The sequence below is a fragment of the Citrus clementina genome, unplaced genomic scaffold, assembly GCF_000493195.1.
Source record: "Citrus clementina cultivar Clemenules unplaced genomic scaffold, Citrus_clementina_v1.0 scaffold_5, whole genome shotgun sequence".
In the NCBI taxonomy this organism is placed as follows: Eukaryota; Viridiplantae; Streptophyta; class Magnoliopsida; order Sapindales; family Rutaceae; genus Citrus; species Citrus x clementina.
In genome coordinates, this window is record NW_006262201.1 from 41,074,904 (window position 1) to 41,098,999 (window position 24,096).

A 24,096-nucleotide genomic window follows, 5' to 3' on the forward strand; every position below is an offset into this window, starting at 1 on the left:
GTCACGAACAATAAAAGAAAAATAAAAACACAAATTTTAATTAAAAAAAACACTTTATTTACACTGTTATCAACTCGTTTCAATTTTTAAATGCAGACTAGAAAATTTTTCTCTGAATATTGGAGCACATGAAATAGAAGAAAGAGATTTTTTTTTAATTATCAAAGCAACATGTGTACTGAGAGAAATTCTAAAATACATCTGTTATATTACAATCAATTAATGCATGCATGACATGAGTAATTGAATTTAATACAACTATCACTTGCATGATGTTTTACAAAATAAATGCACACATATCATGATATTATTTACTTGTTATATGGCTGACATAGTACAACAGATATATTCTAAAATTTCTCGTGTACTGGGCGTTTGAGTATAATTTGGTGAATTTCGATGCAAAACGTAGTCAATGAGAGTCAATGAATGGTGGATTTATGTATATATTACTTATTGAAGAATCAATTTTATTTATTATTTTTTTGTTTATTTTAAAGATGAAGTATTTGCGTTGTTAAGGAGGTTGAAGAGAATGATGAGTTTGATGAAAAAGAGATATGGACAGTATAGTATGTAAATGTTACATTATTTTTCATTTATAATAATATTAACACTTTTTTTTCTTTGTTATTTTAGGCTGACGAAGAATGGCTGTAACGAGTATTGTGTTGACAAGAATTTTGAAGAATGCATTTAACATAATTAGCAGGTAAAAGTAGCAACTAGTATGTGTATTTGTTAGAAGTAGGATTCTAGGAACTTATAGTTTTTTTTTCCTTGATTATATTATGTACTGGGGAATTATTTTATTTACAATTCAATAGGATTTTGTATTTCAAATTATATCAGCCATCTCATCACATTACTATTCCAAGTATTTAGCAATTTTTATAATTTTCTTTTGTTTAAATAAATATAGTATTTTTATTTCATAATATATTAATTAAAATTAAACTTAATAATCATTAAAATTAAAAGGAGATAGAGGGGATAAGGGAAGGGGAATAGTATCTATATATTTTAACAGAAATTTCAACATATTCAAATTCAAAAAAGGTAAGAGCGTAATTGGATGTCTAGTATCAAACTGGTATGGATATGGGTATTAGCATCCCCACATAATATCCGCCCCATTACCATCCCAAGATAGAGTATGATCTAATAAATATTTGAGGTATCAGCAATAGCATCTTAGTTCATTTAGTGTTAAGTTCTTATAATTTGTGAATGCATATTTCAGTTGCACACGTTAATTATATTTAAATATTAGTAAATTTGCATTAATGATTTTACCTATTGTTTATATTATATGAATTTGATATTGTTGTTATTTTGATAGTATTTGGTAAATGAAATCTCTATATGATATAAAAGGAGAAAAAAAATCAACTTCAATCTATAATATTATAAAGAATAAGCCTAATTATGACATAAAATAAACTACCCACGATTAAACAGAGATTATTGAGCTAATGTGTGTGAATTAACTTTTGCATCTTTAAAATTTAACACTTCCTATTGAAAAATTCATGTCTAAATAACACTGTCTCTGAACTTTTTAGGAAGAAGATAATCACACCCTTCTAGAATTGAGACTTGAGAGAAAAACATGAACAAAAAGGAAGCAAGCGGCATCGCACGTGTAAATGACAAAATTACGCCTTTTTTAAGTATGTTTCATTTACAGAGTTTCTTTTAAATATTTCCTTCCAATGTCGTGTTACCATATTACCCCTCAGCTTTAAATAAATGACCAAGGAGTCTTTGACACGCCCAGATTCACCGGTTAGTCCCTCCGAGTTCCGACAAAGTTTGGGAAACATGGAAGCCAGTGCGACTCCAGTCAAGGTAACGCCAAACCAGTTTTTGTTTCAGTTTTAAGTTATCTCTTTTATTTATGTCTAATTAATTAGGTTTTCAATATCATTGCGTTGCTCAGATAATTCTGGGCTCATCTTCAATGCCACGTCGAAAAATATTGGCGGAAATGGGATATGAATTCAGTGTCATGGTACTTTTTCAATTTTAACTTCGATTTATTTCAGTTTCGTATTTAGTGAAGTTAAGCTGCTGGTATTATATAGAGAGTTGACTCCAGTCAAATATTTAGGCTGCAGATATTGATGAGAAAAGTATTCGAAAGGAGAAGCCTGAAGATTTAGTCATGGCTATTGCTGAAGCTAAGGTGATTGTGTTTTATCTTTTCACTTTAATTTTCAGTTTTATAGCTTTATTTGCTTAACACGAATAGTGTGTTGCTTTGCTTCAACTTGGATAGTTAACATGGTATGTTTCTCAACTTTTGAAAGCTCAGCTTGCGAAACCCCCAATTTTACTTAGTAATTAATATCTTCCACCCACCCACTCAGTGGCTTCATTTTTCAGCATTTGTGGACTAAAAGCCACATTACCTTAATCCCAAACATGCCCGAGAGAAGTATTCCTCCTTTTGGGTTCATTGAGAGATGTAGTTAGAGAAGCTGATGTTGAAAATTATTAACACTCGACTTGTTGTGAGTGGTCTTAAGGTTATAAAGTCCTCATATGATTTGTATGAAACATAAATTCTTTTGCTGGAGTTTGGTTCAAGAGTCTGTCACTGATGGAGTGTGTATTGCTTCTCAGGCTGATGCCATAATCTCTAAACTACAAATTACGGATAGTCAACTGGGGAATGTTGAACAAACTATATTGATTGTGGCGGACACAGTATGTCTTGTTTTCTTTTTTATCTTAGATGAAGCTCCCTGTTTAAACCATATTTTGTGTCAAGCTGTTGTCACCGAGTGCCATTTATCGACTGAGGATACATTGAGCTTTCATTAGGGGAATCTTATACTTTAGTTCTGGCACCAGCGAGTGCTCTATTGGACTAATGGAACCAGTTATTGATTAAATTTGGGAAGGGAGGAGAAAAAAAAAGAAAAAAAGTCTACTTTGTTGATTCCAAAGAAGCTGTACCTCTAGACCTGCAGTTAAATTACCTTGCTAATTCTGACATGAATGTTCAAGCATGCTTGTTAATTAGTGTCTGAACTCACTGCAAAATGCATATGCAATTTGAGTACTTGTTTACGTATGGTTGTTGGAAGACCAACAGTAAGTTTCTTTTTGCATGTTATTCTTCTCTGGTCTGTTAAAATGCTCCTAGTCTCAGTAAAAAAATTTCTTTTTCTTACCATGATTGTCATCACCCTTAGCATACGCTATTGGCTTCTAGTTTTAGTCAAACATTGACTCTGGTGCTTATCTTAACAAAACTTCTTCACAGGCAGAAGCCATCTTAAATAGGCTCCCCATTGGTGACTACATAAAGGAAGCTGAGCCAACCATATTAATTACTGGTGATCAAGTATAAATCTTTTGCTCTCATTTAGTTCTATTCTTAGATTACTTCTGTCTCTGATCTGTGTTATGCATTGTAAACTTGTTAAGATATATAACTCACTATACTCTGGGGGAAAAAGGGAAAGAAATAACCCCATATCAAATCATGAAAAGTAAAATTTAAACAGAAGAGATTTAAATGGCAGCATAGCAGATTTTTTCTGCTTTCATTTATTAGTGCAATGTGCTCACCAGAACTTTGTATCCTCCAAGATAAATGGCCTCCTCGTGATAAGACATGCTTGTAACATAGAATTCTTTTCAATTCTTTTTCCTTGCTTGGAAATGAATTCGATCGTTGTAGTTTCTTACTGTTATTATTAAATGATCTGGAGGTGGTGGTCTATGAAGGTGTAATCAGAGAAAAACCATCCAGCAGGGAGGAAGCCCGGCGATTCATAAAAGGTTTCTTAATATTCTTTGCTCCACTTTTTGTTGTTTGCATTCTTCCAGTCTGGTGTTTTACGTATCTGGATTGCAGATTATTCTGGTGGGCAATGTGCCACAGTGGGTTCTGTTCTTGTCACAAACCTTAAAACAGGATTCAGAAAAGGAGAGTGGGACAGGGTGGAGGTACCGTTTGTTCTTATTCTTTATTTGTGCTCTTTTCAGATCCTAGTTCTTTGTTGCATGATCCTACTCAATGGATCTGCAGAATTGACTCTGTAATTTGGTCCGACACGTAAGTACTCCGAATCAAGAGATCACTTTACATAATGTTTCCATATAAATTAAAAGAAAAAGGTTTTTCAGTGGAATTGCATGCAAAATATTTGTTTTTTTTTATTTCTCCTATGATCACTTAAATGTAAATCAGGAAATTAATTTTTGTTCGGCATAATGCCTTGCAGATCCAGTTCCATGAGATACCAGATGAAGTAATTGAGAAGCTGGTATGACTTGTTTTCCTTGCAAAATTGTAATTTCTTTCATGTGGGATTACGAGTTATATTAATCTTACCCTGTACTTTGTTCTTTTTCAGATTGAGGAGGGAATTGTGCTTAATGTTGCTGGGGGACTAATTATCGAACATTCTTTGATTTTGCCCTATGTTAAACAAGTGGTTAGTTTCTTAATTTCTGCCTATCCTTTATGATGAATTCAATAGACAATAGCGCACAGGGTATGGTATTTGGAACATTGAGACTAGGACGAGATAGAATACTGTAGTTGGATCAGATCTGAGTTTGGTTGCTAGAATGTCCGTCCTGAAAACATGAATAATAACTCAATTAAGTAGCTGTAGTACAATGACTGATCACAATTATCCTGAAAAATTGTATATTACCCATTTTATTGGGGATGATGACATCGGTATTGTTTTTCAGGTCGGGGCGATGGACAGTGTGATGGGACTTCCAAAAGCAGTAACCGAGAAACTCATAAAGGAAGCACTCTAAAATGGCAGTCATTTTCTATTTACTGATTTTTCACATGATGGACGCTAGTCATCTCAAGTGCAAAACAGCTATATAATGTTAGTATGTTACTGCTAATTTATATATAGAATCTTGATTGTAAAGACCAGCAGAGGTTTAATATTTTATATTGCAAATAGCTAAATTTACCATCTGTGGTTACGCACTACGCAGAATCGTGAAAACAGTGTCTTTGGTTAAGTTGGTTTTGAAGAATGTTTTGTATGCATTCATCACAGTTATAAAATAGAATTATCAGCTGTTAAGTCTGTGTAGGGAGCTATTTGACTTCTTGTTGGCAAACATAAGCCCGGTTTAACAATTCCAGTATGAGGCAGCCCGGTCCAACAACCCAATTAATTTTTTTGGGCTTTGGATTAATGTTGCAACTGTGGGCCTAAGAAAGGGTACCCCGAAAAGCCGGCACGTGGGTTAAGATGCCGTCAGCGGTATCGTAATTCTCGTCACACGTAGAATGGCAAACAGTTACGTAATCATCGCCGATGAAAAACCAAAGGATTAGAAAAAAAATTATAGTAAAAAGTTGACCTTCCCCCCATCTCTCTCTCTCTCTCTCCGTCAATCACTACCGGCAATGGAACAAAGCGGCCCAACATACGACAGTGGTAGCGGCGGCGGTGCTCCGGTTGGTGTTCGGATCCAACACAATAGAAGGTTACCCGATTTCTTACAAAGCGTGAATCTTAAGTACGTAAAACTTGGGTACCATTACCTCATTTCAAATCTATTAACACTATGTTTCATTCCCTTAATTATAATCACCTCTATTCAAGTTTCGGAAATGAACATTGATGATCTACGTCAGTTGTGGATTCACCTTCAGTTCAATCTCGTAAGCGTTGTTATTTGCTCAGCCATTCTTGTTTTTGGCTTAACGGTTTTTATCATGACTCGGCCAAGACCGGTTTATTTAGTTGATTACTCCTGTTATAAACCACCCCATAATCTCAAAGCCTCGTATGATAAATTCATGGAGCATTCGAAGTTAACAGGGGATTTTGATGAGTCCTCTCTCGAGTTCCAGCGCAATATTCTTGAGCGTTCTGGGCTTGGAGAGGAGACTTATTTCCCTGAAGCTATGCATGCTATTCCACCTAAGCCATCAATGGCTGCTGCCAGAGAAGAGGCTGAGCAGGTCATGTATGGTGCGTTGGATAACCTTTTTAGTAATACAAATGTTAATCCCAAAGATATTGGTATTCTTGTTGTCAATTGTAGTTTGTTTAATCCTACACCGTCTTTGTCAGCTATGATTGTGAATAAGTATAGACTGCGAGGTAATATTAGGAGTTATAATCTTGGTGGGATGGGTTGTAGTGCTGGAGTGATTGCGGTTGATCTCGCAAAAGATTTGTTGCAAGTGAATTGGAACACCTATGCTGTTGTTGTCAGTACTGAGAATATTACTCAGAATTGGTATTTTGGGAATAAGAAGTCCATGCTGATACCCAATTGCTTGTTTCGTGTCGGGTGTTCTGCAGTTTTGCTTTCTAATAAGGGTAAGGATAGGAGGCGGGCGAAGTATAGGCTTGTTCATATTGTGAGGACACACAAAGGGGCAGATGATAAGGCTTTTCGTTGTGTTTATCAGGAACAAGATGATCAAGGGAAGACGGGTGTTTCTCTATCAAAAGAACTGATGGCGATTGCTGGAGGAGCACTTAAAACTAATATCACTACGCTGGGTCCTCTTGTGCTTCCAGTTAGTGAACAGCTTTTGTTTTTTGCAACTCTGGTGATTAAGAAGCTTTTCAATAGGAATGTCAAGCCTTACATCCCGGATTTCAAGCTGGCTTTTGATCATTTCTGTATACATGCTGGTGGCAGGGCTGTGATTGATGAGTTGGAGAAGAATCTGCAGTTGCTACCGGTCCATGTAGAGGCTTCTCGAATGACTCTTCACCGTTTCGGGAATACCTCATCGAGCTCTATCTGGTATGAGCTAGCATATATTGAAGCCAAGGGGAGGATGTGCAGGGGTCACCGCGTCTGGCAGATTGCCTTTGGAAGCGGTTTCAAATGTAACAGTGCTGTATGGCAGGCGCTCCAGAATGTGAAACCATCTCATCATAGTCCCTGGGAAGATTGCATTGATAATTATCCTGTGAAATTAATCAGCTAGCTCACCTCAATGGTATTAACGTCGGGGGTACTTGACTACCAGTTTGTTTATATTGTACCACATCAGGTCATGATTGTCAATAATTGCTTATGTCATTATTACAGAATGCTCTAATGTTTCTTTCAACCAGAAGTTTAATAGCGAAATAGTAGATCCTCGTTTTACTTCACAGAGCCGCTAGGTTCTCGGAGTATGAGGAGGGAATGACACCGCCGGCCTTTTTATCTTTTAACGTAAGTTTACGCTTTTTAATATCGAAAATAAGTTAAAAAGAAGTAATCACTCCCAATCTTTCTGATAGGCAGCCTCTACCTTGTTGCAAGAGGGAAACTGGTTAGTTAATGTTTTTCTCTCTCAAACTACCATTCATCTCTTGGCAGCTTCATATCCCTTTCAATTTTAACTTGCTGAATTCATTTTCTACTTCTGGTTTGCATTCATTTCATAACTTGCGCAAGCCACGTTTCTTCTCTTCTTTCTTTGCATTTTCGTTTAGCAAGAGCACAAACAAGCAAGACCACCACGTATAGACAACATCCACAATTTCTTTTTAACATTATAAGACTAGTGACAATACACATACAGGCTTGGAATTTCAGTAACCCATAAAAAGTCAAGTGCTTCCTAACTCTCTGCAAGTATAATATTATTACGAAAATACTGGCTGGTGACTTCTACGCGTAGCTTTCAATCTCGGCTTGTCTTTCCGGTTACTCATGAGTACATTTGCTGACTTTGCACAAAGGAAATCGTGAAATTATATTTAAAACTCTTAGCCCTTTCTATCAAGAGGTACGGCAATTCAAAACGTAATGTTTCGACATTTCTTCTGAAAATTCAGTAACTTTGGCCTCATTCCACTCCATACATCAAATTGATGGATCAAGCTGTCCATCTTTGAGGCAGCTGTCTAGTTTAGAATTTAAAACATTTAAATAAATAAATTCACTCTCATCACTCATTTCTGTTATTTGAAGTTCCACTAGTGCTCAGACACACTATCTCCTGCTTTTGATGGCTTAAATTCTATGCTTCCTATGTCAGAGAATATGATAATACAGGGTGATTAGGCAAATACAAGTCAAAGCCCAAATTGCTGGGCGAAAACATGCCTTCATTAAAGCTGATTTGCTAACAAAAACTTTGTGTCATAATATCTGAGGATCATTTCAAAATAGAAATAGCAGAAATTGGCTGCTTCAAGAGAAAAAAAGGAAGGTACGAAAGAAACAATAGAGTACAAATAAACGAGACGAAGCCTCATCTAAGTGACCGCTGAATTTCTTCCAGAGTTTTCCCTTTAGTCTCCGGGACCCAAATGCTCACAAATGCTACAGTGAAAGCACTTACGAGAGTGTATATTGCAAAGGTTCCTGTTAGACAAAAAGGCAGCCTCAATCAATAAAACACCCTCAATAAGAATAATGTCAGGGATACAAAATGTACCATACAAACTGAAGAAGCATTGTTATATTGCTGTGACATGTTAAGCATTGCTCATTTTCTCTTGTCCCTTTGAAAATGTGGGGTATATGGCAATGATATTAAACTCTCATAATAATAACATAACAGTAATGACAACAGCAATAGAATTTCTTTTTCCATCAGCCAAAAACTGTTATTTTGCTCAAAGTGATTCTGTTGATTGCCACACTAAATAAATCACGTGTGTTATTGCCTTGTGCTGTGTTCTGCCCAATTAAGGTGGCACAAGTGAAGCATTCACAAGTGAAGTAAGACAAACAAACCTCCGCCACTCCAATTCAAGAGTAAGTTTGCAGTCATTGTAATTAGCCAGACGGTTAACCAGTTGGCAAGGGTAGCCACACTTCCAGCAAGACCCTTTATATTGATTGGAAGAATCTGCATTGACACAACATGAGAATGAATAGTTTCATAAGCAGAAATGATGATGAGAAAATGTAACATAGTGTGGTGATAGATGTCAATACCTCAGACATGATAACCCAAGGAATGGGCCCCATTCCCAGAGAGAATGTAACTACCATGGCCTAAAAGGAAAAAACAGGTTAGGAAGATGATAAAAGTTGCAATTAAGATTCAACAGGAATCATGATATAATAATGTACAGAACAGACATACCACAACTCCAATGACTGAAAATATGTCCAATATGCTATAAAGACTAGAATCGTCAGATACAAAACCCTGATTAGATTTGCAACAGGAAAAAAAAAAAATTAAATCAGATAGTGCAGTGAGATGGAAACTGGAAAAAATACTTCCCCAATATGTAGGTTGTTTTAATGTTCACAAGTTAATCCTCGAGCCAAAGAGTGCGCTCACAACCTTTCATGTTCTAGTTAAGATTTTGCAAGTCAAAAGGATCCAACCATGTATACCTTTACGAAGAATGAAACAGCAACAATTAGGATGCTCACAGTCATTCCAACAGAGGAAATCTGCAATAGAAAAAGGAGAATATTAGCCATATCTCACCTCCATGCAGATATAGTGAATAAGTGAAAATAATACTGCCTTGAACTCACAATAAGTAGAGCTCGGCGACCTGCTTTGTCCGCCAACCATGTAGTCACTCCAGTAGCGATGACCTATACGGTGTATGTGTTTCAATTATTTTATACTTTGAGAATTGTGACAGATCGGACTTTCAACAAGCTATACCTGAAGAGCACCAAGTCCTAATGTAGCCACATCACTTGATGTAATCCCTGATAAAGATTAAGGAAACTATCAGAGTCATTTGAATTCAAAGCTAAACTGATATTTTGCATGCTGTTACTTGTTAGCCTAAGCATGACAGAAGGAAACCTTGACACCATTAATCTAACATATACAGCCAAGATAGAGATAGTAAGCATAACTAACATATTTTGGGATAAACAGGGATAAATAGCAATTTTGTTTGACCAAAGTTTATCCTGCTTAACCAGTATTGCTTCCTGCAACCAGTAATTACTTGAGGTTTCTAACGTACTTCTGAAGGTGTAACTATGTGGTTTCAAGCACATAGATAAATTCCTTAATGATTTGACTCTTGAAGGGATATTATCATTTTACCACATGATATTTTCCGACATATCACTTTACCACCAAAGTTTTCTGACAACTGGTTTTTCCCACTTAATGTTTCAATTTTTTTTATTTTCTTTTACGCCCAAATCATTAATTCCATTAAAAAATTACTTATGTCTGGGGGTATTTCAGATATTTTAGTATATTCAGTATTTTAGGAGTTTCACATGATATAATATTACAACTTATCAATTAATTATTTTAGACATATAAAATAGTCAATTGATATAAGCATTATCTCTTTGTATATAATTAATTTTGTAGTTTTTTAATTCAGAGAATTAAGTTGCACTTACACAGTTTAGAGGTTACATAGAGTTTTACTATAATATCTATTAAAAATTCTGTTATTTTTAAAGGTTTGGTGGTAAAATAGTAAAGCCTAAAATATTAAGTAGAAAAAAGTAATAGCCAGAAAATATTAAGTGGTAAAATTAAAATATTTCTAAAAAGAATATAGAAGTACATAATTGGTTTGGTACAAACGAAAATGAAATTCCAAAAGCTGTTGTGTAACACTTTCACAAAAGCTCAAGCATCAGATAAGGAAATAGTTTCTGTTTACCAGCAGATTCAAAAATGGTACTCGAATAGAATACAACACCATTTATTCCACTAAGCTGTTGCAAGATCAGTAGACCAATTCCAACCTGCAGGACATCAGGTAGTCACAAACAATTAGGTTTGAATGATTTAAACTCTAGAGCACTGTTGAAAGTAAGGCCAAAATGGGGGCAGATGAAAGCTATAGTTTCTAGGAATAATTACTACCGTTAAAGGAAAATAGTATCTTCTTTGTTTGAGTTCTGAAAACCGGATTGTTGTTCTTCTGCTGCTTGATGCTACAGACCTCTGCATCATGCAAGTGAGATAATATTATTTAACTACCACACAGATATGAAAGACTTTCCCAGGTATATTCAAAAAGGGATTGGATGTGTAAAAGCAGGGAACCACTTTGCAATGTTCAAAAGAAGTTGAACATTGTTACTGTTACCTTAATTTCATTCACTTCAATGGAAATATCAGTATCAAACCCCCGCAAAACTTGCAAAGATGCTTCAAAATCTTCTGTCATACCCATTTTTGCCTAAATTAAGGTGGGAAAAATAGAATTTTGCATCTTATCACAACAATATTTGCAACTATAATCAATACAACAACCTCCTCTTGGACCTTACCAGCCACCGTGGAGACTCTGGAATGAAAAACAGGCCTGTTATCAATATTGAACATGGTAATATTCCTGCAAGAAGAAAAAGGTTGACAGAGTTCAACGCGATAATATAATCACCATTAATTAATAAAGCATATTGAAATCAAATATTGAGATAGTTTTCCCCTCTAAAGGAGGAGGAAGAGCTTCAACTAGTGATTTAAGGTGTTTGTGCAAATTGACAATGTAACAAAAAAGCGCAAGATCTAGTATGTGAAGAATTATCTTGAACACCAGCAATGAATTGAAGAAAGCTTGTTGAGAATTGTCTTTTTTAGCTGGTCACCACAGCTAACTCAAAGATCATGCGAGGATGGTGTTATAAAAGAATTATATCCTGAAATGTCTTCACATTTTGCAAAAGCAATATGAAAATTATGGAAAACGATGCTTCCTCTGTAACAAACATATTTGGCTGCCATTGCTCACCTACAAATTGCAATATGGCCGTCCCATTCCTCAAAATTTTACAACTGTTACCTTTTCATCTAAGAGATTTCCAAAAAAAAAAGGCCAAGGGAATCAATAAACACAAGAACTACCTAAAACTGCCAGTATTCTCCATGGAACAAAAAGTCCCAGCAAATAAGCCAGCATTATTCCAATTGTGACAGACAGCTACAGAACATGTACACAAATATCAACCAATTCAATAAGTGATTTGAGGTTGACTTCTGTAAGGATTGATAGAAATAATACCAAACCATGTTTACCATAGCCACCAATAAACCAACCTGATTCACCGAACCCAAGGCCCCTCTTAAGTTTTGAGGTGCTATCTCAGCAATATACACAGGCACCTAGAGAAGACGAAGAAACATGGTATTTCTCAACTTGCCTTCATATACAGATTTAACTGAATAACACAAAATCACAACTGAAGATTACCGTGTAAGAGATAATTCCTACACCAAAACCTTCTAACAATCTCCCCATGTAAAGAAAAGATGATTCCTTCATCAAGCAGTGAAATGAAACATTAGTTCACACACTCATCCTAACGCACTAGCTCTAATCTACAGCACCAAAATTAAAATATTGATATTGTAATGAAAACTCACTCTGGCAAAAGATATGGCAAGCCATCCAATGATATTAGGAATAGCAGCAATCATTAAAGACTACATATAATAACAAAAAGCATCAATTTTTTTTATAAAAAAAAAATTAAGTAATTAACTCAAAAAATAGGGGTTAAATTTAAGCAATTATCTTCTACCTACCCCTTTCCGACCAATATACTCAGAAATCTGACCACTAGTTATTGCTCCAACCATAGCTCCCACATTAGATAAAGAAGCAAACAAAGAAAACTGTGCCAAGAAACCATGTTATGTTAGAAATTAACCAAGAAAATCCAACAGAAATTTAAATCCAAATTAAAGTAAAATTCTGACCTCTGAAAGTGTGAGTTCAAGATCCCTGGTGATTGCAGTCTGCGTTGGAGATGAATAACCGCACTACAATGGAAACAAAAACAAATACAAATCAATGAAAAGACCAAGTTACAAATAGTTGAGCAATTGGGGAGAGAGAGAGTAAGCTTGCTTACAGTGAAACCGAATTGGATTGGACCCAAAGCAACAATGAGAACACAAGCCAAAACAGAGATAGAGCTATCCCGAATGACCTGAGAAGAACCCATCATACTGGATTGTCTAGAACCCATACGGTACCAGCTTCCCGTATGCAAAAACGGTTTACGTAGATTTTGATCATCACTTTCGTCTCTGAAACTCATTTTTAGCTGAAAACGAGGGCACAACCACAGCTTACGAAACTGAAAGATGTATGTGAAGAGGAATTAAAATTCACAGTCACGGTAAGGACCAGAGCCGCTTATGAGTTAATTAGTCATGCATTGAAATATCTATACCTATACATTGATTGATTGATTTATTTATTGTTTGTGTAATACAATTAATCGAGAGGGAGATATCTTTGTATAGGTCTTCATGTCTTAGTCTTAGTCATGCGCTTGTCATCTTGTGCCCTGTTGGCAACCGACGACCGAAAAGGAGAAGAAATTGTTACCTCGGCTCTTGACATACTATTGGCTCTTCGAATTATAAAATTAGGCCATTGTTGTGTTACATTGAGTGTAACATATATATATTCACAACAACAATATTAATAATAAGATTTATTAATAGTTGTTGTAAGTGTATATATATTACACTTAACGTAACATAAGGTGACCCATAAAATTATATCATCACAAACAGCAACAGATTGGGTTAAATCAGCGAAGCTCGACCTCGTCTCATTAAATTTCTTGTTTGATTTTGCGATGCCATAGAATTATGATTAGATGACGCCACATGTTCAATCAAGTTCCCAGTAAATACGTACATATATCTTTAACAATGCTATGTTACAGATTCTATAACATACGCACCCAATACATCCCCCACATCTGTCCTGCAGAACGAAAAAAAAGCATGCAAATACTTTTGTTTGGTAGCGGGCTAAAGCAGAATCTGTAACTTAGCCTGCTCCACTTTAACAACAAAACCAAACTCATCAACACAACTGCGCAAGCACACCGAAAGCAACACTTCCTTCCTCCGCATCATATAATTTGTACCACTCAAGTCAAGTTGCATTCAACAACTGGATCCCCCTACGTTACGTTTACGTAACATACACCTACACACATCAACAGTATTTACGATGGGACCTACCATTGTTGCTGCGTGAACTAAGTTTTTTTTTTTTTTGACCACGTGTGAACTAAGTACACTGGCCTTAACAACTAGTACAATTCGCAACACAACTTTGTAATTGTCCGTACTATAAAATTACCCTCCACGTGATGGCGCTTGTTCTTAAAAAAAAACTCACTTTCTTTACCGTTTATTATTATAAAGTTATGGTTACTTAGAATTGTTATAAGATAGATAATAAATTACAATCATAAATTTAAAATGATAAATAATAAAAAATTTATTATAACTATGGTTCTGGCATGTAATGGTTTATTATAAAATCCCGCCGGGTCTATCGTCCGACAATCACTGTAGTAACCCCCCAGTCATTCGTCAGACTCAACTCTATGTGCGAAATAATAAAGTTTAGATCCTCGTTTTTTTGTAAAAAATCACAATTAGAGAGATAACAACGTCTAATACTTTCATGCGCGCCCCTATGATTTGTACGCATATTTTTCTGTTAACAATTTTCACGCTCTGGTGCACAAACATAAATTAAAGAATTTTTCCCTCTTCACCAATGTCAATAAAATTTCAATCCAAACTTCTGATATTTTTTTAAAAAAAATATTTTACAAATTAAACTATCAAGCAATAAACATCCACTCTTATCAATAAATTTATTTAGATTTTTTATATAAAATTAATTATTTAATTATTATATCCTGAAATGGGACTAATTAATTTGTTTCAAAATTTTATAGAGAATAATAGTTAAATAGTTGATCTAATTTAATCAATAAACTGTGTTAGTTAGAATCTAAATACAAGCTTATTCTTCATAAAACTTAGGGACACAACTGTTATTATTCTTCACAACTATTTGTCCTGGTGATTTTGCTAAAAATATGGTCTTTATTTTATGCATATGTTCCTTTTATAAAGACACGCTAATTTATACAAATGGTTTTATGATTGCATCTATTCTTGCCGTTGGAGTACGAGAGTTCAGCTTCATCCAAAACTAGATGGAGTCCCGTTTACCGTCATGTCTGACACAGCAAATATAGATGTCACGTGGAGCTTCTACTCCAACAATTTATAGCAAAGCCACCGTTGGCCGGATTATCAAAATTAGCTAGTTAAAAAAATAATAATAGTAAAAAAAGATTTTTTTCTTTTTATTTTTCATGTCATTGCATGATTTTTTTTATAATATTGATAACGTAATTGTTTTAGATCTTTAAATTTAAATATTTTAATTTTTATCATTGGTTTTATTAATTGTTGTTTCGTATGGTTAATCTAATGATCATAAGTATTTTTTTAACCTTAATCTTTTTTTAAAAAAATATTTGTTATTTTTTGCAGGGATTTTAAAAATTAAATAAATTATTTTATTTTTACTAGTAAAAACTTAAATTTTAAAGAGTAAATGTTGTAAAATATTTTTAAAATATTAAAGTATTATTTACTTATTTGACAATCGTACTTCATTCTTTTCATAACATAACTTAAAAAAATTATCTATTAAAATAATTTTATAATTTTTAACAAAAACTCTCATTGACAACCAAACAATTTTTTTTTTAAAAAATAAAAGCTCCACTTATAAAAGATCTATTAATAAAATTTTTACTTAAATAAATTTTATTTAAAAAGTTACACCAAAAGAGCCTCAACTAAGTAAATAAATAATTAATCAATTAGTAATAGGTAACCTTTAAATTAAATTGATGAATTCAAATTCAATAGAGATACTTATGAATAATTCTTAAATGAAATTATAATTACAAAAAGTTAACATAATAATTCTTAAATAAAATTATAATTATAAAAATTAACATCTTAGATTCAGTCCATTTTTTAGATCAAATTCAAATTAATTCAAAATTTTCTGATTTGTTCGATGCTCGGAAAAATTGAATTGACATCGATTTCGACCGCCCTCCGCCATCGCTATGGTTAACTATCCGACGAAGTAAAAACCAAAATTATGGGCCCGAATAATTGTGATGGCAGGCCCAGGTAAAGTGAGCTGGAGCTTTGTCGTCTTAAATGATGTGGGTCCCGCCCCTCATGATCATGATTTGGACGTCACTTCAACCAATTCGATCCAGTGCACTGGAGGCATTCCGCTAAATCTGAAATTATCTATTTCTTCTCTCTGAAATTATTTATGTCTTCTCAATGCTTTTGTTTTTTTGGTCCGATGCGTTCGAATCGCTCTCAAGTAATTTTTTTTTTTATAATTATACGGTTAAAATTATTATAAATTTATTATTATTATTTATTATTTTATATGTGTGATTATGATTTATGTTCTAACTCAGAGCAAGAGCAACTCTAAGAAAGACGTAGCCTGTTTATCTTTTTATTAGTTATCTCTTTACCATGCTTGTTAGCTGCATTTTGTCCGGTGCCAGACTGCCAGTAAATATATTGTTCATCTTGCACTTCTTGTTGTGTGCGAAAACATTGCGAAATTATTTTTTGGGCTTAACAAACATGGAAGCAGATAGACCCCCCCCGTGGAGCTATTAGCATGTATAAAAGTCCTTTTAAACCCCATTTTCTCAATACACCCCATTTAAATATTTAAAAGTTTCATAATTTCTGTTAACAACCCATTTAATTTTAAAAATAACCTTGATTTACCTATTAATTTCCAAGTGCCTCCAACGAGGTGTTGTTCTCAATCCTTCTGGTTTGTCAAACTCCTTCATCAACTAATTTTATTGTGATTCATTTTATTTTATTTTTTAACCTTGTTAAACCTAGATGAGTATATGCAAACCAAAATAATTTTTTTTATTTATTAAGACCCACAAATAAAAAATAATAATGGATAATTGATTTTATTTTTTTTTAATTTGCTGCGATCGAGAGATAAAAATGAAAGTTGAAACACAAATAGAAATAAAAACTCTGAAACTTGGTCATTCAATCGCAAAATTAGTGTGTATAGCTTATCTGATGGTCATGAGTACTTATATAATCTCATAAGCTCTTACCAATTTTTTTTTTTAAATTTTTTTTTAGTAGAGATTTTGAAGATTAAACAAGTTATTTTGCTTTTACTAGTAAAGGCTCAAATATTGGGCTTTTGGTGTGGAGGTTGAAATTTTTTTAAAAAAATTAAAATATCTAAAATATCCTTTATTTATTTGATAATTTTATTTTATACTTTTCATAACATAACTTTAAAAAACTTACCTATTAAAGTAATTTTGTAATTTCTAATAATAACTCTCATTAACAACCAAATAACTAAATTTTTTTTAGTAAATACTCTACTTGTAAAAATTCTACTAATAAAATCTCTAATTGAAAAGGTATACCAATCAGAGCTTTAATCTTAATTTCAAGAACGCGCACCCTTTATATTTTCTATTTTTGGGTTTTGGCTCATTATTCCCATATTTGACTGTAACTAACCGCCTACTAATGAACAAGTGAAGACCAAATTGCCTCACCATGTAAAGAGTTCTACTCAAGAGCGTGGGGTTTGAACAGATTTATTTGTACCTGTTTACGCAATTTCAGTAAAATCTAAAACAGTAAAGATGCAAAGGGGGTTTTGTAAGTATTTTGGAGGTGTGCTAATACTTCCACCAGCACTTGTTTCTATGCAGTTCATTTGTGGAAGCCCATGTTTGTTTTCGTCCAGTGAGAAGGCTTCGCCTTTCAACTGAAACGGCCCAACGTTGAGGCCCAAGCAAGACTCAAGAAGATAACACGTGCTGTAGAACTACAAAAGCGTGGGACAACTTTAAGGGTCAAGTTAGACCAAACTCTCTTGTACTCGAACTCGAAGGATAGAGATAGAGAACATAGGTTGAAAAAAAAAAAAAAACAGATGAGATTTGGAAAATAAAGGTCTGCTTAGTCGAGTCGAGTCGAGTTGAGTTGAGTTTTGAATTGTTCCCCAAATTCATTCTTCAACAGCATATCCATCCGCACACCACTTCGCTTCAACCACCACCAGTACCGCTACCGCCGTCGACAGTTGTCTATAGTCAACCATCACTGATCGCACACATGGTCGAGCAAACCCAGTCCCAAACCCAGAACCAACCCGAACCTCAACCCGAACCCGAAACGCAGCCTCCACCGAACCAGGATTCCACTACTGCTCTCGCCGTCATTCCGGTCCAATCGGAAACCGCTAACAACGCAACCATTACCCATGCTAATGTTACGCCCCAGACATCATCCCCTCCGTCAAAAATTCCGTTACGTCCTCGAAAAATCCGAAAACTCTCCCCCGATAACGGAGTCGACCAAACCAGTTCATCTCAACCAACCGAATCGTCGAAAGCCACATCAGCGAAATCCACAAAATCCCGAGCCATTCAACAGCAACAACAAACCCTAACTGTTCCCAGAATTATCGCTCGGCCGTTATCGTCCGAAGGCGAAGTCGAAGCTGCGATTCGCCATCTCCGTAACGCGGATCGACAGTTAGCTTCGTTAATTGACATCCACCCGCCTCCGACTTTCGATTCCTTTCACACTCCGTTTTTAGCCCTAACTCGCAGCATCCTTTATCAGCAGTTAGCTTTCAAAGCTGGCACATCGATTTATACGCGCTTCATCGCGCTTTGTGGTGGCGAAGCTGGAGTCGTTCCAGAGACGGTACTTGCTTTAACCCCTCAACAGCTGCGACAAATTGGGGTCTCAGGCCGGAAGGCGAGTTATCTTCACGATCTCGCGAGAAAATACCAGAATGGAATACTGTCTGACTCCGCGATTGTAAATATGGATGATAAATCGCTCTTCACGATGCTTACAATGGTTAATGGAATCGGCTCATGGTCGGTACACATGTTCATGATTTTCTCGCTGCATAGACCGGATGTTTTGCCGATTAACGATCTCGGTGTGAGGAAAGGAGTTCAGTTGCTGTACAGTTTGGAGGAGTTGCCAAGGCCGTCACAGATGGACCAGTTGTGTGAGAAGTGGAGGCCATATAGGTCTGTGGCTTCGTGGTATCTATGGAGGTTTGTGGAAGCCAAGGGAGCACCTTCTAGTGCGGCGGCAGTGGCGGCTGGTGCTGCATTGCCGCAGCCACAGCAGGAGGAGCAGCAGCAGCCTCAGCTTTTGGATCAGATAAATAGCCTTATCAACATTGGGTACAATGACTTTCACATCAATTCTTAGGTTGTCTATTTTGATGCCCTTTCTTTAGACTCTTGCTTGTGTAAATGTTTCGTTTTTTAGTGTTTCTATGCACAATTGTGATTATTTTTCTCATATTTCTATTTTGCGTCGTGGTTGCAGAGATTGCAGTGTTAACCTGTAATGCTTATGCCTTAGCTGTATCTTTACTACTGTCTCTTTTGGTTAATAGTTTGTTATTAAGTTAATTTGGGACAAATCATTTGCTTCCTGGTATAAACTGAATGCTTAAACTGTCAAAGATTTCTGTGTTACCTTTTTGTTGTTTATTTGTTTCTAATTATTGTTGAATATGGTTTGGTTCTTGCTAATTGATCGAGGTCCAAGTGGGGTCTATCTTGGAAGCTTCATGTAGGATCCACAGGGTTTTAGAAGTATTTTGAAGACTGCTTTACAAAAAGGGTTCATTCATTGTGCTTCTCTTACCACTTAAGCTCTGTTTGCTGTAATTTTTTCGTTTTCTTATTATCCAACATATATATTATATTCTGAAACCAGCCCTTTCTGGAAAATGTGGTTCCATATTTCAATGTTTTCATTAAATCTTCACTATGTTTTTTCTTTTTAATGTTAGATGCTCTCGATTCTTTTTAATTTTTTTTTTTTTTTTTTTGTCATTGATATGCCCTTGATTTTCATAAAACACTGTAAGTTTGGTTTCAGTATATTGATCTCTGAAGATTTGAGTCAATCAGCATTTCCATTTTGCTTCAGATAATTCATTGAACACGGCTCTTTTATGAGAGTGCCAAGTTTTTGCTTGTATGAAGATGAATTCTTATGTACTGGTGTGATTACTAGATTCTGTTATTTTATTGGACATGAAGTGGCGGAAAATAAAATTTAGTCTGTTTTTCATTTAAAGAACCATAATGCGAACCAAAATGTGAAATTTGTTCTGGGGCATGATATCAATGTTTGGATAAAGTTGACATGGGATTGAAATAACAGAAGTACTATACAGCCTTATCTTCTCATTTGGAGATGAAGAACTAACAAACATGTTGATCTGTGCTATTAAATATGCAATTTTAGGTTGATTTGTCTATTCCAAATTCAGCTCAATTGTTGGTAAAGAAAGAGAGTATGGGATCTACCAACTTTCCATAAGTCATATGGGTGAACTTGTGTTGGTATGTAATGTAATGTGTGCTGTCTTCTGTCCATGTTGACAGAAATTGTGGAAATGAGATTAAGACCTTTTAGCCTTAATATTCCCCTGAGTGTTCAATAGGGAGTTATCTCTAGGTAGTTTTTTCCGAAGTTGAGTTGAGCAAGAATATCACTCTTTCCATTTTGAAAATGATAACAAATAGATGTGTGGAAATGTAATATTACTTTGCAGCAGTGTTTTTGCACCTATAAGCTCTGGAGAGAATAAAATATCAGCATACTCATGGAAAGAAGATGGCCTTCATTTTTATCTAGCTTGAGTTAGTTGCTTCATTGTTCTGTTAATTGCAAGTGTGTTAGAGTGGAAATCATTATGAATTTATTCTGTAACTGTTTGATTTTTCGTTGATATAACTGTCTACGACATGCCACTTCTCGCTTTGGCAGATTGTAAAACATGTGTAATGCAAGTTGGGATTTAATTTTGGTTAATAATTTAGGTAGATGCAACACCCAAGCCTTTTTCGAAGATCATTTTTCCCCTTTTTTTTCATTTTTGTTGGATTGGAAGACTTAAGTTTGGTCTCTTATAAGCAGTTGATAGCACAATGGTGGATATTTTGACCCATCTTCCTTCCTTTCTAGATGTTCTTAAACTCTTCTCTACTATCAGTTTGTATAATTACTTCTAGACAATTGTATACTAGAGGTTTTACTTGATAACTTTCAGTTAAACGCTATTGTCTTTATGATGATTTCTTAACAACTTTTGTTTGACTTGCATATTGTTAGGGCCTGTGCTTGGGGACAATAATAGGAAAATTTAAAGAAGTTTGTCAGTTATCTCTGTCAATTGGTCAGTTTGAAGTGAAGTTTTTCAAAGCAATGCTAGTGTATTCATGGGAAATATGGCTGCTGGAAGGTTGGAAATTAAAAGCGATGAGTGTTTTAACTTCTATATGGTAATTCTGCTCAGAGGTTAAGTTAAATAAACATCATCTGTGCTCTAGTTCTTTGCTGTAGGACACCAACTTTCGGGTGTTAGTGGACAGTGGACTCTTATAGGAAACTACAGAATGAGAATGCTTCAGTGCTTTGCTTTTGACATTTGACTGTGATTCGGATCCGTTGTTGAACTTCAATATATCTGCGATGCAATCTTGATTACTTTGCTTGTGTGAATTTGGACCTTTTTTGATCAAATATGCTGTTCAGTGCATGCATGGCTGACTAAACTGATTACATAACCGTCAAGTCTTAGTTATGGGGAGATGATATTTTAAGCGTGGACAATTTCTAAAGAGATGGACTATATTCTAGAGCATATTTCTTTTATTGAGCAAAATGAGCTTGCTTAGCTCTATTTACATGATGCTAGCTAATAAGTGTATTAATTAACAGTGACACTAGAAGTTTTAGAGTTTTGATGTGAGTGACAAGAGGCATTTGGCTCGATAACTCATTTCGTTCATGAGCGACTTGAGAAGAAGTCTCAGGGTATGAACGAACTTATATTGAGGGATTGGCTTAAGATCAATTGAAGGTGGGAAATGGAACTTCTCGTCTTTAGGAATCTTAGGATAGGTTTGCGAATGCTTCAGCTTCCCGAATAATCTATTTTAGGATAGATTTTGAAGGAATCAGCTTCATAAATAATTCAGTTACATGTTTGATAAATTTAAATTATAATGTAATCACTAATCATACGATTGAGCATGTATGTTTAGTATATTAATCAAAAAGGTAAACATGTATATTGAAATGACCAAAATAGATTAATTATATTTTGGTTATGTGGAAACCGATTACGATTAATTTTAAAGCATATTATTTAATAAATAAATATTTTTTTTGTTTTTTTTCAACTTTCTATTAATATATATTTTTCTATTAATCATTAACATTAAATGCCAATTAATAAGATATTTTTTAAGTTTATGTTATCTTACCGAAAAAATCATTAGTCAATATTAAATACTAATTAATAAATAATTTTTATAACCCAAAAAAAATAATTGAAAGGTGGCTAAATTTTTCGTTGGCAGCAAAAGACAACAGTGCTGTTAACGGCGAGGGGAAAATTGTCCTATGGTGACGTATCCACCAACGACGCTCAAACTTTCGCGGTCTACGCATCCGTATCACAAAAAGGTTCTCCTAAACAAGTGGCGGTAATATGACCTCACCCTTGAATTGAATCAGGTGGTTTTTGATTCACTGGCACCATGGATAGAAGCAATGCAATCTACGGAAGCCGCTCTTCTATCCACTGGACGGGGCGGGGAACGTCATTACACTTCGTTAGACGACGGCGTTATATTGCCCCCACTTTTGGGAGGCATTTACTCCACCGCCTGATTTTTTTTGCTGCCGAGACTGGTACCATTACGTAGATCGTGAAATTTTGAGTCTAATGGAACCAGATTTATCAATAAAAGACAACTTTCTTTTTGCTGGTGTCGGAAAAATCTCGCCAACGATGGTGTCGGGACCATATGTCCAGTCTTTTATTTATTTATTTTACTTTTAATTTATAAATTTTATATATTAATTACTTCTTGTGTGAGGGTATTTATGAAGGATACCTTAAAAAATTGATTTTTAAATAATCAGATTCGGAAAAGTTACTTAACCATCCGGTATCCGGCGACCACATTGGGCCCTGACTACTTCGAATTTGGGCCGGGTGCTAATAAAGTCTTCCCAACGAGAGCGACTCCCATGAGACTCAAATTGAGGAGCAAATCCAATAAAGCCACCTAAGGGTTTCAACCGACGCCAGTTGAACCAACACCTCGTTGGTTTGGAAAAGTTACTTTAAGTTGCTTTCAAAATTAGATTATTTGAAAATCACTTTTAAGGTGCATTTGAAATTGAGGATGGACAACTGTAATTTAAAAATTATAATATTAAAGTGTTTGGTAAACATTAGCTGTTGTAATTTAAAAATTATATTGATATAATTTTTCACTTGTATGATGAAAAATTTATTATGTCTTTAATAATTTTGAGATTTTGTCAAAATTATTATTTAAAATTTATATTTACTATATATTGTTAATTTTTATTTCATAGTTATAGTTTGTTTTCCTACCTCAATCCCACACAAGACCTTAGAGTGAATTTATCAAAGACTTTTTGATTGGTAGATTGTCGAATAACTTAATATATGACAATCTAAGGCAATTTCAAACATGCACTTATTCACATCTTTTAGTATTGAAAGATGGGATCACAGTTTTGTAAAATACTTGTAATTATCGACTTGTATTCTTTCATTGTTGTCCAAATCATTTAACGAATTTTATTATAAAAAAACTTATAATGTCTATATTATTTAATAGATTATTTCAGAATCATTTTTAAAATAAATTGACTAAACATTTTTTGATTGCTAAATTGTCAATTTAAGGCAATCTCAACCATGCACTATGTATTGAAAGGGGGGATCACAATTTTACGATATACTTATAATTATCGTTGTGTTCTTGTATCTTAGTCCAAATCATTTGACAAACTTCATTATCAAGTGCTTATATAATGTCTATATTATTCAATACATTAGATAGCATCAATAATGAGTGCGTGGTTATATAAAAGCATTTTGTATGAGCGCGACAATCCGAGGACGGCTTGGATCAGTCATCAGATATTACATGGAAGATAGAGACAAGAAGAACATAAACTCCTATAAACACCAATAATAATGCGACGTTCTCTTAATAAATTTATAGTTGGCCTGATGATCAAAGTGGGATATTCTTGTGGAATATCTGTTTATTCTTTCGAGTAGATATCATTGTCCGCATTAGGACAGCGACGTGAAAAATATATGCACATTTTTTCGCTATAAAGTCTGCCTAAGCTGATCGGGTGATTCACTTGACAAACGAATTGATATTGATTGATACACAAAAAGAAGCAAC

The 24,096-nt window shown here is 34.7% G+C and overlaps 4 protein-coding genes across 13 annotated transcripts; 3 read left to right on the forward strand and 1 right to left on the reverse strand.

Moving 5' to 3' along the window:
- The first annotated feature begins 279 nt into the window (after positions 1 to 279).
- Positions 280 to 5,022, forward strand: LOC18042761 (maf-like protein DDB_G0281937). Of its 7 annotated transcripts, none has more exons than XM_024183151.1 (11): positions 292 to 712; positions 1,566 to 1,673; positions 1,781 to 1,851; positions 1,943 to 2,014; positions 2,114 to 2,188; positions 2,629 to 2,712; positions 3,726 to 3,795; positions 3,872 to 3,963; positions 4,242 to 4,283; positions 4,374 to 4,454; positions 4,720 to 5,022. In XM_024183151.1, the coding sequence occupies exons 2-11, from the start codon at positions 1,613 to 1,615 to the stop codon at positions 4,789 to 4,791; spliced, it is 720 nt and encodes a 239-aa protein (XP_024038919.1). In that variant the 5' UTR covers positions 292 to 712; positions 1,566 to 1,612; the 3' UTR covers positions 4,792 to 5,022. The 7 variants fall into 7 exon arrangements, with proteins under 7 accessions (XP_024038924.1, XP_024038919.1, XP_024038923.1 ...); XM_024183152.1 differs by lacking the exon at positions 2,629 to 2,712 and adding an exon at positions 3,275 to 3,355 and having other exon boundaries at positions 300 to 712; positions 4,720 to 4,963; XM_024183156.1 differs by lacking the exons at positions 3,872 to 3,963; positions 4,720 to 5,022 and adding an exon at positions 4,003 to 4,072 and having other exon boundaries at positions 280 to 712.
- Positions 5,023 to 5,236: 214 nt separating this feature from the next.
- On the forward strand, positions 5,237 to 7,159 carry LOC18042738 (3-ketoacyl-CoA synthase 4). The gene has a single exon (XM_006434939.2). The coding sequence runs from the start codon at positions 5,405 to 5,407 to the stop codon at positions 6,950 to 6,952; it is 1,548 nt and encodes a 515-aa protein (XP_006435002.1). The 5' UTR covers positions 5,237 to 5,404; the 3' UTR covers positions 6,953 to 7,159.
- Positions 7,160 to 8,027: 868 nt separating this feature from the next.
- On the reverse strand, positions 8,028 to 13,131 carry LOC18042925 (sugar transporter ERD6-like 6). Of its 3 annotated transcripts, none has more exons than XM_024184199.1 (18): positions 12,778 to 13,131; positions 12,623 to 12,685; positions 12,449 to 12,538; positions 12,287 to 12,346; positions 12,114 to 12,179; positions 11,960 to 12,025; positions 11,768 to 11,843; positions 11,191 to 11,207; positions 11,007 to 11,099; positions 10,781 to 10,861; positions 10,575 to 10,659; positions 9,599 to 9,645; positions 9,463 to 9,525; positions 9,316 to 9,375; positions 9,056 to 9,121; positions 8,905 to 8,964; positions 8,701 to 8,815; positions 8,028 to 8,325 (listed from the first exon to the last, which is right to left on the reverse strand). In XM_024184199.1, exons 1-18 carry the CDS (start codon positions 12,964 to 12,966, stop codon positions 8,213 to 8,215), a joined length of 1,410 nt encoding a protein of 469 aa, XP_024039967.1. In that variant the 5' UTR covers positions 12,967 to 13,131; the 3' UTR covers positions 8,028 to 8,212. The 3 variants fall into 3 exon arrangements, with proteins under 3 accessions (XP_024039967.1, XP_024039965.1, XP_024039968.1); XM_024184197.1 differs by having other exon boundaries at positions 11,191 to 11,255; XM_024184200.1 differs by lacking the exon at positions 12,287 to 12,346 and having other exon boundaries at positions 11,191 to 11,255.
- Positions 13,132 to 17,676: 4,545 nt separating this feature from the next.
- On the forward strand, positions 17,677 to 21,277 carry LOC18042926 (probable DNA-3-methyladenine glycosylase 2). Of its 2 annotated transcripts, none has more exons than XM_006434941.2 (2): positions 17,677 to 19,039; positions 20,963 to 21,277. In XM_006434941.2, the coding sequence occupies exon 1, from the start codon at positions 17,918 to 17,920 to the stop codon at positions 19,037 to 19,039; it is 1,122 nt and encodes a 373-aa protein (XP_006435004.1). In that variant the 5' UTR covers positions 17,677 to 17,917; the 3' UTR covers positions 20,963 to 21,277. The 2 variants fall into 2 exon arrangements, with proteins under 2 accessions (XP_006435004.1, XP_024039911.1); XM_024184143.1 differs by having other exon boundaries at positions 17,677 to 19,011.
- Positions 21,278 to 24,096: the final 2,819 nt, after the last annotated feature.

What these genes read in the sequence shown, in the direction of transcription:
- LOC18042761 (XM_024183157.1), top strand. Translation starts at nt 1,753, where the DNA reads ATGACCAAGGAGTCTTTGACACGCCCAGATTCACCGGTTAGTCCCTCC. An exon ending in TATTAATTACTGGTGATCAA is followed by an intron (nt 3,356 to 3,725) that starts GTATAAATCTTT and finishes AATGATCTGGAG; the next exon opens with GTGGTGGTCTATGAAGGTGT. An exon ending in TGCCCTATGTTAAACAAGTG is followed by an intron (nt 4,455 to 4,719) that starts GTTAGTTTCTTA and finishes ATTGTTTTTCAG; the next exon opens with GTCGGGGCGATGGACAGTGT.
- LOC18042738 (XM_006434939.2), top strand. Translation starts at nt 5,405, where the DNA reads ATGGAACAAAGCGGCCCAACATACGACAGTGGTAGCGGCGGCGGTGCT.
- LOC18042925 (XM_024184197.1), bottom strand. Translation starts at nt 12,966, where the DNA reads ATGAGTTTCAGAGACGAAAGTGATGATCAAAATCTACGTAAACCGTTT. An exon ending in TTGAACTCACACTTTCAGAG is followed by an intron (nt 12,539 to 12,622) that starts GTCAGAATTTTA and finishes TTCTTGGCACAG; the next exon opens with TTTTCTTTGTTTGCTTCTTT. An exon ending in TAGGACTTGGTGCTCTTCAG is followed by an intron (nt 9,526 to 9,598) that starts GTATAGCTTGTT and finishes TACACCGTATAG; the next exon opens with GTCATCGCTACTGGAGTGAC.
- LOC18042926 (XM_006434941.2), top strand. Translation starts at nt 17,918, where the DNA reads ATGGTCGAGCAAACCCAGTCCCAAACCCAGAACCAACCCGAACCTCAA.